This window comes from Halichoerus grypus, chromosome 11 (assembly GCF_964656455.1).
Source record: "Halichoerus grypus chromosome 11, mHalGry1.hap1.1, whole genome shotgun sequence".
Classification (NCBI taxonomy): Eukaryota; Metazoa; Chordata; class Mammalia; order Carnivora; family Phocidae; genus Halichoerus; species Halichoerus grypus.
The window spans coordinates 39,924,507-39,941,424 of NC_135722.1; the positions used below are offsets into that span (position 1 = coordinate 39,924,507).

The 16,918-nt window shown below is 47.7% G+C and overlaps 1 protein-coding gene and 1 non-coding gene across 12 annotated transcripts in view; both read left to right on the forward strand.

Moving 5' to 3' along the window:
- The window catches only part of PLEKHA7 (pleckstrin homology domain containing A7), a 209,604-nt gene that overhangs the window by 122,614 nt on the left and 70,072 nt on the right, over nucleotides 1-16,918 (forward strand). For all 11 annotated transcript variants that reach the window (XR_004919342.2, XM_036098636.2, XM_036098638.2 and 8 more), the window contains exons 5-8: nucleotides 11,288-11,399; nucleotides 12,124-12,228; nucleotides 15,251-15,323; nucleotides 16,726-16,826. Coding sequence is in view for 10 of the 11 variants with exons in the window: in XM_036098636.2 (XP_035954529.1) it covers nucleotides 11,288-11,399; nucleotides 12,124-12,228; nucleotides 15,251-15,323; nucleotides 16,726-16,826 (391 nt within the window). In the remaining variant the exon portion in view is untranslated. The remainder of the gene's footprint in view (nucleotides 1-11,287; nucleotides 11,400-12,123; nucleotides 12,229-15,250; nucleotides 15,324-16,725; nucleotides 16,827-16,918) is intronic.
- Nucleotides 9,083-9,155, forward strand: TRNAK-UUU (transfer RNA lysine (anticodon UUU)). Its single transcript has one exon. It is a non-coding gene; the product is annotated as a tRNA-Lys (tRNA).

Consider the following 16,918-nt stretch of genomic DNA (forward strand, 5'->3'; position numbering starts at 1 on the left):
AAGACAAATATAGTCCTGTCTGTGAAGAGTTGATGGTAGAGTGGGGAAGACAAGTAAACAAGAGATCACAAATGTGATAACTATTCTTGGTAGAAAAAAACTAGGGTTCAATGGGAGTTGATAAAAGAGGGTTCTAACCTGGCTTAGGGATTGTGGGAGGCCTCTCCATCACGGAAGGGATGCTGTTTAAATTGAGACCTGTCCGGTCACAGTGCCCCAATCTGGGCAACGACCTAGAGGAGAAAGACGGTAGAGCATGGGGGATCTATACCAGTTGAGTTAGAATGAAAAATGAAACACACCAGGTGGACTCTGGAGGTAAAACTGGACTTGGGAGGTAAAATTGACAGGACTTGATAATTGATTGGCTGTGATGGGGATGAAAGAGAGGGAAGACTTTCTTGAAGTGTCTGGCTCTAAATTGGAGGAAGGGGGGATTTAGATAAGTGAAGATAAGTGTGCACGTGCGTGCGCGGGTCATTCACAGCTGAGGGAAGTGTGACTGGCCTTGGTGGGGTCAGAGGCCAAGAGGGACTGACTTATAGCCGAGGTTTGCACAGGGGAGTGAGGAGATAAGGTTGGAGAGGGAATTGCAGCCAGTTATCTAAATTGCTTCCTCCTGAAATACACCCAGATTTACCCCTGGTGGAACTTTGGAGGGTGTGTGAGGCATGATTTCACCTCACAGAACCCCAGTTTTTTAAAAAATGTGCCAACAACGGGCACCTGGGCGGCTCAGTTGATTAAGTGTCTGCCTTTGGCTTGGGTCATGATCTCAGGGTCCTAGGATCGAGCCCCACATGGGGCTGTCTGCTCAGCGGGGAGTCTGCTTCTCCCTCTCACTCTCCCTCTGTGTGCGTGCTCGCTCTCTCTCTCATTCTCTCGCTGTTTCAAATAAATAAATAAAATCTTTAAGAAGTGCCAACAAATAAGATTCCTGTTTTGTTCCCTTAGAGGAGCTTAATTTTGTTGTGTAGTGTGTTACTTGGTGAGGAAAAAAGACTGAGATAGCCATTTGTGTGTCCTTTACACATCAGCTCTCCGATTAATGTGGTGGGTGGAAAACTGGCTCTTTCCTTTTTCTTCTCTGAGCATCTGTTGAGGCCACATGGACTCCTCTTGCCAGAGCCTGCACCTGAGGTTCTTGAAGTGAATCCTTCCATAGCAGTGGTTTTCAGTGTGGTCTCTGAACCAGCATCACCTGGGAACCTCTTAGAAGTGCAGATTCTTGAACCCCGTCCCAGACCTACTAAATCAGAGACCCTGGAGGTAGCACTCCGTAGCCCGTATTTTAAAGGCTTCAGGTGGTTCTAATTCAGGTAAAGTTTAAAAACCACTAATTTAGACAACTTGCTATTTTCATCCCTCCTAAATTACTCCTAGATTCTTCCTTTCATCCTTCAATCTCCTCCGGATACCCATTGTTCTCTGTGCTATGGTGCCAATCTTAGATGTATTTAGTCAAATAATCTTGGGCTCCTTCTTGTGTGGGGAAAAAAAAAAACCAAACCAGTCTCCGTGGTGGCTTCCTTGAGAGCATTACTGTGTGGACAGATAACACATCTACCCCATTGTTGGCAGGTGGGGCTTACCTGAGCTGCTTGGTGTAACAGGTGTATGCCCACCCAAAGATGACTTTCCACCTTACAGATTGGAAGCATGGAGAAGAGAAATAATGTGAAAGCTATGATCAGTGGGTCCAGAGGATGTGAGCTCTGAGTATTTTAGTTTCTGTGTCAGTAATACAGAATCAGCCAGGATAAGCTAGGGTCTGCTGTGGTAACAATAACAAACAAAATCTCAGTGACATAAAAGAATTAAGGTTTATTTCTCACCTTTTTTTTTTTTTTTTAAGATTTATTTATTTATTTGAGAGAGAGACAGTGCTTGGGGAGGGGCAGGGAGAGGGAGAGAAGCAGACTCCACTAAGTGTGGAGGCTGATGCGGGGCTCAATCTCATTACCCTGAGATCATGACTTGTGCTGATATCAAGAGTCAGATGCTTAACCAACTGAGCCACGCAGGCGCCCCTATTTCTCACTTTTGCTCCATGTCCATCATAGGTCACCTGAGGGATTTTGTTCTGTCATTTTTATTGAGGGATGCTCCATCTCTGTGCTTCCATGATGGCCAAAGCCAAGAAAAAGGGAACTTAGTGAATTGTGCATTGTGCTTTCACTCACACTTCATTGGCTAAAGCAAGTCACATGACCTCCCCTAACTTCACGGGGCCAGGGAAGTGCATTTCTACCATGCACCTGGGAAGATGATCCAAAATACTTGTTGGCCAGCACCCCAATGACTATACTTAATAATCCACAGTCCAGATTTATTAAGGGAAGTAGGACCTTTTGAGTCTATCACTGACAGGCTGCTTTTGCTCCTATGATTAGAGGATTTGATTTCTCATTTCACCTTTTCTGTTACACGATCTAGTTCTTTGTCAGAACCGTCAAGGCAGGTGGGTATCAGTCAGCAGGTCCTACAGCCTTGTTCCCCAGGGGACACCTCTGTACACCCAGGCCAACAGGCCTGTGGAAATCCCACTTGGAAGAGCTAATGTAAGTTCAGGCTGCATTAATAAAAGTACACGATGTAGAGAAAGGAGGATAATAGTTCTGGTATATCATGGTGTTTGTGGACTACTTCATTCATTCATTCCAAGTTTATGGAGCATCAGGGGCATGCCAAGCCCCAAATACTTTGATCTGGGTACTAAGTTTCAAGAGGGATATTGAGCAATTGAGATTGCTCTGGGGTGGGGGACCATTATGGTGAGGGGTCTGGGAACACTGTCCTGTGACCTTCACGTTTAGTCTGCAGGAGAGAAGATGGAGGAGGATGTGCTGTAAGTCTTCAAGAAGGGCTGGCAGGCAGAAGTGGGGTATGTTTTTTGTGTGGCCGCCAAGGGCAGGCATCAGGTCAATGAGTAAAAGTTCTAGGCCGGCAAATTTTAGCTCAGTTCATAATTTTCTAGGAAAGAGATTCCTGACATCCCTTGTTTTGGGATCTAGAATTTCATCTTTAACGTTAAATGAAGTAATCTACCTCCTAGAATAAGAGTTGGCTTTTTCCATTAATAATAATATTATTATTTTTATAGTGAACATTTAGAGCCCTTACTATTTATTACCAGGTACTTTTCTAAATGGCTTACATTTATTCATTTTTTAAAAGATTTTATTTATTTGAGAGAGAGAGAGCATGAGCAGAGGGAAAGGGCAGAAGGAGAGGGAGACGCAGGCTCCCCACTGAGCAGGGAGCCTGACATGGGGCTCGATCCCAGGACCCCGGGATCATGACCTGAGCCGAAGGCAGACGCTTAACCTCTGAGCCACCCAGGCGCCCCAGTGGTTTACATTTATTAATTTAATTCCCACAGCGGTCTTATGAGGAAGATAACATTATGGTTATGGATACTGAGGCACACAGAGGTGAAAAGACTTGCCACAAGTCACACAGCTAGTAAGTGGCAGTTAGGATTTGAATCCAGATAGTCTGGCTCTAGATGCTGTGCCTCCAACCACTCCAGTTCTACCTCTCATTAGAGTGGTCTTCGAGAGACAGTCCTCTTCCTTGGCTGTCCTTAGGTGTTAATGTGCCAACGAAGTAGGCTAGAGATTTTTATTGTATCTGCAGTAATGAAATTTGATCTAATAACTTCATTCTTGCGTGAAAGATGCCAAGCCTCCTTAGTAGTCTTTTCTCCAAAAAATGTTCTCAAGCTTTTCTACAGAGCCTCATTTCCAGTGATTGGGTCATTTGAGCTCCTCCTTTTCAGCCTCTTTTCCTGATTCTCCATGATTTTCTTGAATTGGGAGCTTGTGGTTTGCCTTTGTGGCTTAATGGGCCACCCATAGGGGCCCTCCTAAAGAGATAACCTTGGCACGAGGGACTTCCAGGCCGTGGTTCTGGTGGTTGGGGCTACGCACAGGAGCATTTTCTCCTCAGAGCGGGCTGTCCAGGAAGCCGCTGACGGACACCTCCGCAGCTCTCTGGGAAGAGGAGAGAAAAGCATTCCGGAGCCGTGAGGCTGGCAGCTGACTGACAGCTGGCTCTGTACACTGACCCCCAGGCTCTGCCAAGCATTTGATGTTGAGGTGGGGCCTAGTTGAGAGAGAGTATGTGCTCTGGAAGTTCAGAAGCCTGCTGCTGTGCTCAGAAGCCAGCTGTAAGGCACCCCAAATCTCCTAGATTCCCTAACCTGGAGGGAACCCTTTCCTGGCCTGCCTCTCCCTGCATCCTCGTGAGGTTAGCTTGCTCCTTCCATTGGAGTCTGAGCAGCTCCCTGTTTTCTCACTGGATTGTTTGGAAAAGAACTGTTAAGTTGGAATTGCCTGGAATGTCATGAGTGGTGTTTGGAGAATACCACTTAAAAAGATATCTTGCTGAAGGTAAGAATTACCTTCCTGACCTTTGACTTCTTCATTTTGACGAGGCAGGGCACAAGACTCTCCAAGGCATATGCAGATTATGGGCCTGGGGGTGGGCTCTCTCCTGCTGCTAGGAGACCGGAGGCTGACTTGTGCTCCTCCTGCAGTTCCAAGTTGGTAAGCAGTGAGAGATGAAGAGCACAGAATGGGGGTGGGGGTACACGACAACTCTGAGCCCGGCAGGGTCTGCCCTGCTGTTCATCTGCTGAGCCGGGACTGCGAGGTTGATAGAACCAGCACCTTGTCTCTCCAGCCTGGCAGTCTTGGGCTAGCTTTGCCTGTTGCATTTGGTTGCCATGGCAGCAGAAAAACGAGGAAAAATGGAAACATCTGGCAAGCAGATGCAGAAACTTGACTGTTCAGTTTTCCTTACTGGTCTAGGAGACGGCATTTGTGACGGTCACAGGTAGGGAAGAGGTGGTGCCGGCGTCGGCAGTTCATTCAAACCCCTGGGTGTTGACTTGGCTCTGGCGTTGGTGTCTCCAAGGGCACTGGGGGTGCGGCCGTTGCCACGCAGCCCTCACGTCTCGGGCTCTGTCTTTGTGGGGTAAAGATGCTGCAGTGGTGGCTCTTCCGTGTGTGGAAGGGAAGCTGCTGCTTGCAGTCATTTTGTTTCTTCCTGGGACTTCCCCTCTAGTCCTCCTCTTTTCCCTCCCTGGTCTGGGAAGCACCCCACCCATCTCCATTAGAAAGGGCTGTTTTCTAGTAGGGGAGTGGCTGCCTGGTAAGCCAGGGGGAGCTGAGAGGCTAGAGGAGGACTTGCCAGTGGTTCGAGTTAGCATTGTAGCATCCCTGAAATAGCAAAGCAGAGGTGGAAGGAACGGTAGAGGTCAAGGTCTGGTGCTTCCCCAGCACAGACTGAGGCACGGGGCGTGGACAGAGGACAGCGGAAGAGACTGGTCCAAGGTCATATGGCTGAGCAGGACTCCGGCCGAGTTCAGAGCAGTGCTTGGGTTTTGGGGGCGGGGAGGGGAGCCCATGGGGCTCACTGGGCTGTTTTCATGCCAGGTGAGGGGTGCTCTTTAGGCTGGTTTCCAGTTCCTGAGGTGGCGTGGGGCGAGGAACTGGAGCCTGTGTTCCAGAGCGGAGTTGGGGGGAGGGGAAGGAACACGGGAAGCCACAGCTGAGTAACAAGGCCACACTTGCTGAATGAAGACCCGTGTCAGACAGCCTCCCCCGGGGTGTTGGGAGTATGCAGTGAGCGCTGGCGGTCTGTCTGTGTGTGTCTCTTTCTCTGGGAAGAGGGGGTGTGGAGGTGTCTGCCTGCTTGGGACAAGAACTTTCTTTTATTCCTGCTTTTCATTGTGCATTGCTTTTCCCTGAACCCCTTAGGTGGTGGGTGTGAGCACTTTAAAAAATTTGCTGGTTGTTAGCGAGTGCGCCTCTTCTCATACACCCTCCTCTCATAACATTAGTTCTTGCTGAGCTCTCTGTGTAGAACCCTTGAGGACAGAACATGAATTTGGGGGCCTATTTTTCCAGGAATTGATGGGATACAAGCGACATCTAATGATGGCTTCTCAGTAGGGGATTCCCAACTCCCCATAGCTTTCTTTCCTTTTTTTTTTTTTAAGATTTTATTTATTTATTTGAGAGAGAGAGAGAGAGAGAGAGAACGCTTACGCACATGAGAGGGGGGAGGGTCAGAGGGAGAAGCAGATTCCCTGCTGAGCTCCAGGGAGCCTGATGCGGGGACTCAATCCCGGGACTCCAGGATCATGACTTGAGCTGAAGGCAGATGCTTAACCAACTGAGCCACCCAGGCACCTCCCCCCCCTCCGCCATAGCTTTCTAACCTCCTGGGGAAAGAATGGGAGTCCCGTCCCCCAGCCACAGGTTTATTACTCTTTAAAGGAGCCCCACCTAGATAAGGTGCTTATAGGGGTGTTTCTAGGAAATGATTTGTTTAGAAGTTAATTGTTTGGCACCTTGAGCTTTCTGGAGAGAAGCGCCTTGGAAATAAAAATAGAGTATACCTGAGATTTGAATTCTGGGGTCTCCACTGGTAACAGCCACAACAATGCTTTTCATTTAATGCAATGTGTCATGGTTTTCAAAAGGTCATTAGAATCCACACAACCACCTTGTGAGATGACAGTAGTTTTCACCCCATTTTGCAAAAATGGAAACTGAGGCCCAAAGAAACAATGTGACTTGTGGAGGTGTGACGAAGCTGCGAGTTTTGTTGAGGCCCAGTTATTCCAGTTTTCTGGTCTTTCCACCCCTCAGGATCCTCTTGGTTTGGGGATGGGGCTTGGGGCTGAGAAGAACAGCAATAGCCTGCTTCTGTCACACCTTGGAACTTGCCATGGGATGGTGTCTCTGTGGCAGAGCCCAAGTTTTGGAGTCTAGCTTCTGTCTCGGACAAGTCATTCATCTCACTTAGCCTCAGTTTTCTGATCTACAAAATGGGTATGGTAAAGCTGGCTTTTCAGGGTTAAGTGAGATAATGCAAGCTAAGTGCCTGGCATGCAGTAGGTGCTGGACAAGTCCAGCCCAAGCCCTCTGCTTGCTTGACCTTGTGTACCTACCCTACGGGTTGCTGATTCTTGGCTTGGTGACCTACCTATTAAGACAGCAATAGGTTAGAGAAGGGTGTTGCTGTGATCCCACTTGAGCTTGTTCTTGTTCATGATGTTGACCGAGAGGCATCTGGGGATCCCAGTAACCAAACTCACCTAAATTCAGACCCAACAGAAAAAAAATGACTTCTGAGTTTATAACCTCCCTCTTACCATACTGTTGGTGTTATATGCATTTGCTCCTGGGTGTGTAGGTAGCAGAAGCAGTTCCTTTTATAGAGAGGGAAATTGAGGGACAGAGAAAGTGATTTCCTGTCCAGGCTCACTTGACACTTCCTTCAGGAAGTTTAGAGTAGGATGAAAGCACTTTCCTGCTGGGCTTCTCCAGACTGATTTTTGTCTAGTCCTAACTTCTTTTGTTCATTTCAGCTGGGAGGCAGTTGAGTTAAAACTCTAGCTCACTGTTTTGAACTTCAGCCCACACCCCTCCAGCAAAATAATCAGCATTCATGTAGCCCAAGCCAAGGAAAGAGACTTCTTTGTTCAGATCGTCCCACTGTACTTTGGGAATCCAGAAACCTGGCAAACAGGCTTTTAAGTTAATAGATTTTATTTAATGACACCAAGAGTCAGCCTTCCCATAGCGTGTGCAGGTGTTTTGGTCTCCTCTCTTGGGAATCTGTGTGACTCATGTGCCTGAGGGCATGCTGTTAACTGAACCACCTTTCACAGCTGCTCAGCTCAGGGGCACAGGCTCTTCTCTAGGGGAGAGGACGGATCTTGAGTGAAACCTGTCGGGGTATACCTAAGTCTGAGGAGTTGAGGAAAGTCAGTCTCTGCCCCACCAGACTCTAAAGTGGGAAACACGCCTCTAAGATGATTCTTTCAGTATTGTCTCACTTCAGGAGGCTATACACATCACACCATTGTTCAAAACAGTGTGATAAATGACCTCCAGAACTTTCCATCCGAGCCCGCTTTTCAGCCAAGTAAGAAAATTGTTTTTGAGACGTTTTTCTTTTTTTAGGTTGGGGGGGGCAAGAGGAGGGGCAGATGGAGAAAGAGAGAGAGAGATTTTTAAGCAGGCTCCATGCCCAGTGCAGAGCCTGACATGGGGCTCTATCTCAGGACCCCGAGGTCATGACCTGAGCTGAAATCAAGAGTAGGACACTTAACTGACTGAGCCACCCAGACACCCTGAAACTTTTTTATATCCTTAGTTTTGGGGTACCAAATGGTGTCCCAAGCATGACCACCACCTGTTGTTGTTGTTGTTGTTTAAACTAGTTGTAATTACAGATGACTAGTTATTTCCCAAAGTCGTATTTGCCCTTGGGAGACCTAGGAGATCATTACCCTTATTGAGGAGATTCAGAGGAACATCCTCTGAAGGCAGATCTTGTCACTCGGCTGAGTGGGTAGCTGTGTGCACTTTGTTCTTTCAAAGAGCCAGGTCAGGGACTGCCAGGTAGAGGTTGAAACTGTTGTTTGAATTGGGAGCTGTCCCTGCCCCTGGAGAGCCCTGATGAAGACATTCACTGTTTATAGAGACAACACGGTCTCTTCTCTGGGGCAGATATAGTTTGGGCTTTAGTCATATCACCTGATAAGCCAGCTGTCTCTGGGTGTGGCTGAGCAGAGGTCTCTGAAGAATGAAGAATGGAATTGTCTTCATGTTTTTCTTTCTCCTCCTCTTGTACTCTGCCACCCCCGCCCCCCACCCCCCGCCGCAACCACTGTGTTCCACTGTCCCTCACTGACGTTCAGTGTTGGGACCACAACCAGTTCTTCTTCAGATGAAATCTTTTCATAATTGGCTCCCTAGGTGGTGGCTATACCGTCTTTCTTCACCCATCCAAGGCTGTAGGACAGTACTGTTGTCTGGAGGAGCTCCCTGGCCGGCCAGCATCCCCGAATGGGGTGGGGACACGGGGCTAGAAAGCAGGAGGTGATTAAAGTCAGAGCTCAAGATTGTAAGGTACAGAAAGGGTGCAAGTGGCCATCTATCCTGGATCTTCTGGGCCAGTCACACATCCAAATAGCCTTTTCTTTGTCCCACAGAAGAGAAACAGCATATCAAGTTGATGGAATGTGATGTGGTCATTTAAAGTGATGTGGATGTGGGGTGTCTGGGTGGCTCAGTTGGTGGAGCGTGTGACTTTTGATCACAGGGTTGTGAGTTCAAGCCTCATGTTGGGCATAGAGCTTACTTAAAAAGAAATAAAAATAAAGAAATAAAATGATGTGACTGTGTTTAAAATAATGGAGAAAATGTTTAACTTACAATAAGCTTTAAAAAATCAAAATGCAGAATCATAAACACAGTATGATGACAGTTACATAAAAACAAAAAAAAGCACTCTTTTCCCCCCAACCACCCCCAAAGCCAGACATACAAAAAAGAATGGAAGTATATATATCAAGTGTTAAAAATGGTTTTCCTTTGGGTAGCAAGACTGTGATAATTTTTTTCTTTCCTTTTAGCTTTTTAAAAAATATTTCCCAAATATTCTATAATAATTCTCTGTCCGTGTCTTAAAGGGGAGCAAAGTAAACTTGATAAATCCCAAACAAACCTATTTTATTGTCAGACTTTGTGTCCTGAATGTTGGCGTAGGTCTGTAGCCGCCATAACTGAGAACTCATCTTTGTCTCAACCTCTGGAAATCCGAACGTCAGGCAAGCCTAGGTTCCAGACAGACGTTTTGGGCATAGTTCTGCCTGGAGGCAGGGGCTGGACAAGGCAGCCTCTCAGGGCCCCTCTCACCCCCGGCTGGCGATTCTCTCTCTGCCGCATGCAGCCTCTGCCAGCAGTGAGCGGGCTGAGCATGGTGACATTCTCTGAGTGGGGAGCAGTAACAGAAGTCTGGCTGGGATGGAGGCGGGGGGCGGGGAATCTGGAGTGAGTGCTTGAGCTGATAAGGAGCCAGTGATCTTTCTGCCTGGTGGGACTTGCATCTCCAGCTGCCAAGCATCCGGTAGAGCTCAGCCCCCTGGAAAGCTGGTCCCACTGCAGCGGTCCCGCTGTTGGCACAGCTCAGAGAGCACGGTGGTCACGGCTCCTTCTGCGAAGAAGTAATGGTGCAGGGTGTCGGGGCTCTGTCTTGGGGCACAGGAAGGATCCCTTATCCTTTGAGTTGTAGTGGTTTTGAAGGAAGCGGCCTATCTCCAAGGTGGAAACTAGGATTTTCCCTCGTGGCACCTCTGTAAAAGTGAGCCTGGTGAACGGACACCCAGAGTGCTGCTTCCTCGCTGTGTCTTGTCTGCATCCTCCATCTCTTCAGGCGCCTGGCCCAGGCCTCCAAATCTGATTTTCTCCACTCAGGCAGAGCGCCTCAGTGTACTGCAGCTGCCTGGATCGTGTTGCCTGTCAGAGAACCCAGCCACAGAACAAGCAGACTCACTCATTGAGGAAGGCTTACTGATCCTGGAGTTAGTAGAGTCTGGGAATCAGGCATCAAGCTGTTGGAGGATAGGCACTGAATTTGTTGGAGGCACTTGCTGCCACCCAGGCTTGGAAAGACTGGCGAATGCTGGGGCTGTGTGGAGGCAGGTGAGAAGGGTTCTCTGTAGTGTCTCTTGAGTGTCATACTGAGATGTTCCCAGAGTTCTGGCTCTCTCAGGGCAGGCAGACCTTCTTGATGGGAAGCATGGTGTCTCTGGGTGCTGTTGGGGACATACAGAGGGGATCTCCACTGGGGGCCCAGGCATGTTTCATTGCTTCCTGCTCCCAGGCATGGCACAAGGGGTTAATATCTCTGATGGTTCTATTTTGGGGCAAAAGAGTGTTCCTAGAATAGGAGTCTTTGTTGAGTAATCTATTTTGGGAGGCAAGCCCCACTGGCGTTTATATAAGCGATTCTCTGTGTGTATCTGGGGGTGTGGATGTGTGCACAAGTGATTTCTTATTACTAATTATAAGCAGCTTCTTTTGGGAGCCAGAGAAATGGAGGGGTGTGTGTGTGTGTGTGTGTGTGTAAGGAGTACGGCTTGCTCTCCTGTGAAGAGTGGCACAACTGTGTGTGCCCATCTGATGGGGCAGTTGCCACAGACACCCGAGTAAGAGAGTATATGTGGGAACCTTAGGACAGCAGGCAGGAATGCCGGCCTTGGCCCCTTTGTGGGGTGTCAGCGGCAAAGGTGTGCGCATCTAGGATCGTTGATTCCCTGAAGCACATGGACATTAAGGTCTTCTAGCTACAGCCTGGAGTCAGGTGGTCTCTGGAACATCAGTCATGGCACATCAACCAGCTCTAGTCTCGAACAAATCTCAGATTCCACTGCCACTGCAGCCCAGGCTTACTTACTGGACTCTCCTATGTCTTCCCACAGGCCACATCCACATATGTCGAAGCAAGAGAGAAACCAAAGACCGTCCAGCATGGTCAGTGAGACGTCCACAGCTGGAACCACGTCCACTGTGGAGGCCAAGCCTGGCCCCAAGGTGAGCTCCTGGCCACTCACTCCTTCCTTCCACCCTTTAATATTTTGCAGATGCCCAACGACCCCCACCATTGTTTTGTGAGGGAGGCTTTTCCTGAGACCAGTTGGGGGTATGTCACTTGTCCAGGAAAACAGGTGATTGCTGGCAGAACTGGGACTGACATCCAAGTCCTTAGATGCCTTCATCATTTTCCTGGCTTGTCTTGGGAGGGTCACACCTCTGTTCACAGGTGTGTTATGAGACTGCCTGGTGAGATTTGTGACCGATGGGCCTGAGGAAAGGTGAGAGATGGGACCATTGACTGAGGAGCAGGGAAAAGAACCAGCATTGCAGAGAAGGGGTGAGTGCTGAGGAATGAACCCAGATAGGACGGTAAATATCTGGAAATTGGCAAAATCTGTGACTGAAAAGTAGCTTTGCTCCAGAAAGAGTAGGACATATGAGGGCCAACAGCTGCTGGTGAAAGTTGATTGAAAAATCCCTTTCAGTTTTTTTTTTCCTCCGTGACTCAGACGGGAAGCTTGCTAGGCCTTGGATTTGCTTTTTAATTAAAATACTATGGCCATGTGCCCGCCTATTTTGGTCTCCTTGCTATTCTTTTTATCAAAGGGCACTGCCACTTAGAGTAAGGTGGGGGGCCTACAGCTTTCCTATCACGCAGGTGCTTTGTGTGACTCCCTAAGTCCCCTAAAAGCTGCTAGAATTTGAGTCTGCTTTTTCCTAGATCATGAAATCCAGCAATAAAGTCCACAGCTTTGGGAAGAGGGACCAGGCCATTCGGAGGAACCCCAATGTTCCAGTGGTGGTGAGGGGGTGGCTGCACAAGCAGGTGAGGAGACTGGGAGGGTCAGGTTGGGGAGGGGGAGGGCTCTTGCTGATCTCCTTCCTTACCCTGGCCCCTGGGAGCTGAGAACAGACTCATAATAAGCTCTCTGTTCCTGAGTTTGTCTGAGGCAGGTGTGCTGTCCATTTTTGAGTGGACCATCTGCTCAATGGCTACAGCTTCCCTCCCCAAACCCACTTGACCCCTTGGGGCCCCCATTGCTATTGGCTGCCTTGGGACCCAGGCACTCATGTGGGTGGGTCAGCATGAATCCAGCCTTACCACCAAGCCCTGGCCAGCACTTGCCCTCTTGATGTTAAAGAACCTTTGCTATCATTTGGCTGAAAAATCCCATCTTTTCCTGTCCTCTGCCCAGCCTGGTCTAGCACACTTATCTAGCTCCCCTCGCACCTCAGATTCCGAATTAGCCAAACTCAGCTCATTGCCTCCTCACCCTTACCTCTCTTTTCTCCCCAACTTATTTTTTCTGGACCTTGGTGATGATACCACCATTCTCCTAGGTACCCTGGTTAGAAACAGCTCTTTCTTCTCCCACATCCCTTCACTCAGGAAGCCCTGTCAGCTCCCCTTAGGCTATCCTGCATCTCTAAACTCACCACCAATTGTTCTGTCTCTTGTCCTCTGGCCACAAATAGGCTGTGAGCTCCCAGGGCCAGAGAACATGTCCCTTTTGTCTCCTTCCTTCTCTCCTTGCCATCCACCCATCTGTTCTTCCGTCTGCCCATTTGTTTACCAAGTGCCTGTCAGGTTCTTTTTTTTTTTTTTTTCTCCTCAAAAATTTATTTATTTTAGGGGCACCTGGGTGGCTCAGTCATTAAGCGTCTGCCTTCGGCTCAGGTCATGATCCCAGGGTCCTGGGATGGAGTCCTGCATCGGGCTCCCTGCTCCGCGGGAAGCCTGCTTTTCCCTCTCCCACTCCCCCTGCTTGTGTTCCCTCTCTCGCTGTGTCTCTGTCTGTCAAATAAATAAAATCTTTAAAAAAAATTTATTTATTTTAGAGAGAGGAGAGAGAGGGAAAGAGAGTGTGTGCCCATGCAGGGGGGAGAGGCAGGGGGAGAGAGAGAGAAAATCTTGGCAGACTCTGCACTGAACGCAGAACCCAACATGGGGCTCGATCCCACAACCCTGAGATCACGACCTGAGCTGAAACCAAGAGTCGGACGCTTAACTGACTGAGCCACCCAGGCGTCCCTGCCTGCCATGTTCTAAGTGCTTTCACAGCACAGATAAAGAGGTGAAGAACATGTGGTTCCCACAGTTGAGGAACTCAGTCTACTGGGGAAACTGGCACATCTCTCACATGTCCTATCATCGCCCTCACAGTCTCTCACATATCATACCATCCAAAAAAACCACAAACTCCAAGAGCTGTGATGTTAATTTTTACCAGACGCTTTGTGGGAAGACAGAGGAGGGCATTACATTGCACACCACACAGAAGAAGTCCCTAGAAGTCCCCTTGAAATCTCTCTCCCCTCAGACTCCCCATGGCAGCTTCCGTAGCTCTCTAGCCTTCTCTGTCAGACACTGTGTTGGCACCTCTCTCAGTGATACCCTCTTCCCTCACAGCCTCTTTCCTTGCCTCTCTGCCCATCTCTTTTACCTGAATAACCTTCTGACTTTTCCATTTGCATCCCCGTCCCCATTAAACAAAAGTATGCTCCTTTGATATCTGGAGGGAGAGGGAAGGGGCTATAAGTAATTCTTCTCCCCAGCCCCCACTGCCCAGCCTGGTAACTGTAAGAGACCTGTGTGGAGGGCTGTGGACACAGCACAGAGAATGTAGCTGTGCTTGGGGGAGTCCTGAAAGGCTTCCCAGAGGAAGTGACATTTGCACTAGGTGTGGAGGATGGAAAGGAGTTTTCCAAACAAAGCAATATTGCCAAGATCTTAGAGATCATCTGGTCAGAGCAGAAGATAAAACCAAGAAACGCGTGAACTCAGCAAGTTAAATTTGTTTTTAGCACTTTAGTAAGTGGAGAATGAACAAACTTCATGTTGTGCTTAGGTTTAGTGACTGACATAACTGTTATTTTTTAAATTTAAACTTGTTGAAAACTTTTGCAGAAGGAAAACAGTTTTAACAGCTAAGAGCAGCTCTGGAGTTTTCCTAGGTTTGGGAGAAAAATGACCCTATAGCACTGCTGTTTTCCTACCCTGGCTTTGTTCTTTTAGAATTTTCACACTCACCTAAAATGTTTTTAATAAATGTATTGATTTACATTTTAGATGCGTAAAGACAAATTCATGTTATGAGGCAATTTGACAGCAAGACAATCCAAGTCTCTTCACATTGAACGGAAGGAAAATCCATGGCAGAATTAGCCCCTTATGATAGAGAGCTGAACTTAGTCAAATGAGAACTTTGCCTCATTGATTAGCTAACTTAAATTCCTTGTTCTATACTGTGTAAATCAATTTTCTCATCAGTGTAAGTGAAGATATTTTATAGAATAGTACCTAAATAAATAAATAGCTTCCTTTCTGTTAAAAACTGATTTCTTTCTTAATGGAAGAACTGTATTTTTTGAATTCACATCTTCCTTTTTTTTTTTTTTTAAAGATTTTATTTATTTGACAGAGAGAGAGACAGTGAGAGAGGGAACACAAGCAGGGGGAGTGGGAGAGGGAGAAGCAGGCTTCCCGCTGAGCAGGGAGCCCGATGTGGGGCTCGATCCCAGGACCCTGGGATCATGACCTGAGCCGAAGGCAGACGTTTAACGACTGAGCCACCCAGGCGCCCCTCACATCTTCCTTTCTAAAAGGATACTTACATTAGTCTGTTTCCAGGACACACATAAAACTTCCTGGGGACAAACCATCATTGAATCTAAATTTTAATGTCCTATTAAAAAATGACCTTGCAATAAAAATTTATGAATTCATTAATTTATTGAAAGAACGAGTGGATATAGGTAAGTCTTGGTTCTAGCATCATGCCATGCATGATTGGAAAGGGGTAAGAGTATGCTCAGATATTGTCTGATTAGTTTTCTTTGCTTTGCAGGACAGTTCTGGGATGAGACTGTGGAAAAGGAGGTGGTTTGTGCTTGCTGATTATTGCTTGTTTTACTATAAAGGTGAGCTAAGGCTCAGGCCACCAGGGGCTCTTTGTGCTGGAGGGGGGTGGTGAGGTGATGCAGGTGGTTATATTCTCAAATCCAGTGATTGGACCAGTGGCCTGAGCTAATTTATAACCTATTTACGTGCCAAAGTGTTCACTTTTGCATATGTGAATGGCTGGTGACTTATTTTACCTATCCTTGCACTCGAAGTGCCATTTGTTGAGTTAAAATAAATAGAATCCAGTTTATCTGCTACTTAGGCTCTCCAAGTCTGGAGTTGTCTCAGCTTCTACCCCGTTTGGAACAAAGGCATACCTTTGACACTATCTGGAGAGGTAGGAAGGATAGATAAATCATTTTTTTTTTGTAACTTGTTGTCTGGATCTATCCCCTATAATATTGGATGGACAGTTGGTGAATTGAGTTGGGCACATGTACATTTATGGAGCCCCAGTACATAGAGTTAGGGGCTGTGCAATAGTGAGAAAGAAGTAAGACTCAAAATATGGAGGAAGAGAGAGTTGACTCGTAAGACAAGACTAGGCAGCGTTAGGTGCTTTAGAAGACGTTCAACGTGCTTAAGCAATTCAGGGGGAGCAAGAAATTAATTCCATATTGGAGAATTGGGGGAGGCTTTTCAGAATAAATGGGATTTGAGTTGGGCTTGTAAAGATAGGTAGAGCTTTGCCTGTGTATGGGGGCAAATGGGCATTTCAAGCAGAGGAAACAACTTGAATAAAGTTCTAGCAGCAGAAGAAAATGGAATGACAGACCTGTGAGGCCAGAGTGAGTCTTGCTTGCAGGACATAGTAGGAAAGAAGGCTCAGGAGGTGGGTAAGGGCCAAAATGCAAGAGGACTGTGACACCAGGCAGAGTAAGTTGAACTGCATTTTGCATCCAGTGGGCAGTCAGCAAGTGCCTTTGAGTAGGAGAGTGACAGGACCAGTGCTGTCATTAGGAAGTTACCTCTGTCATGAAGATGGTTTGGAGGAGGAAGAGAATAGATGTAGAAGGTAGGATATTTCGCACACGCTCTAACTTTGCCTATGAGGTTTGCTCTTCCCGGAATGCCCTTCCCCATCCTTTAAAACACTTTAGATATCACCTTCTGAAGCCTTCTCCGCTTTCCCTGAATTTGTGCCACTCCTGCCTCTGTGTTCCCGCAGAACTCGGCTTACTGCCCTGTTTCAGGAGTTCACAGGTTGCGCTGAGCATGTTTCCACGCCTGTCTCTGTCCCTGACTCATCTGTGTCATTCCTGCTTTAGCGCAAAGGTCCCCAGGGAGCACCTGAATGGACGATCAGGGATTACAGCAGTCCTAGGGAGCTATAAGGAGCCCTGAACAGGGGCAGTGGGATGGACCAACCCAGGGAAGGTGCCACAGAAGGTTATTCTGATGTGTTTTTTCCATTCAAAGACAGCCGAGAAGAAGCGGTCCTTGGGAGCATCCCTCTGCCCAGCTATGTGATCTCACCTGTGGCCCCTGAGGACCGCATAAGTCGCAAGTATTCCTTTAAGGTACTGCCCCCTCCCCTCCAGGGCAGCATTTCTACCCTAAGAAACTTTGTGTTCCCAAAAATGTTTTCATAAAAGCAGTTGTTTTTTTGTGG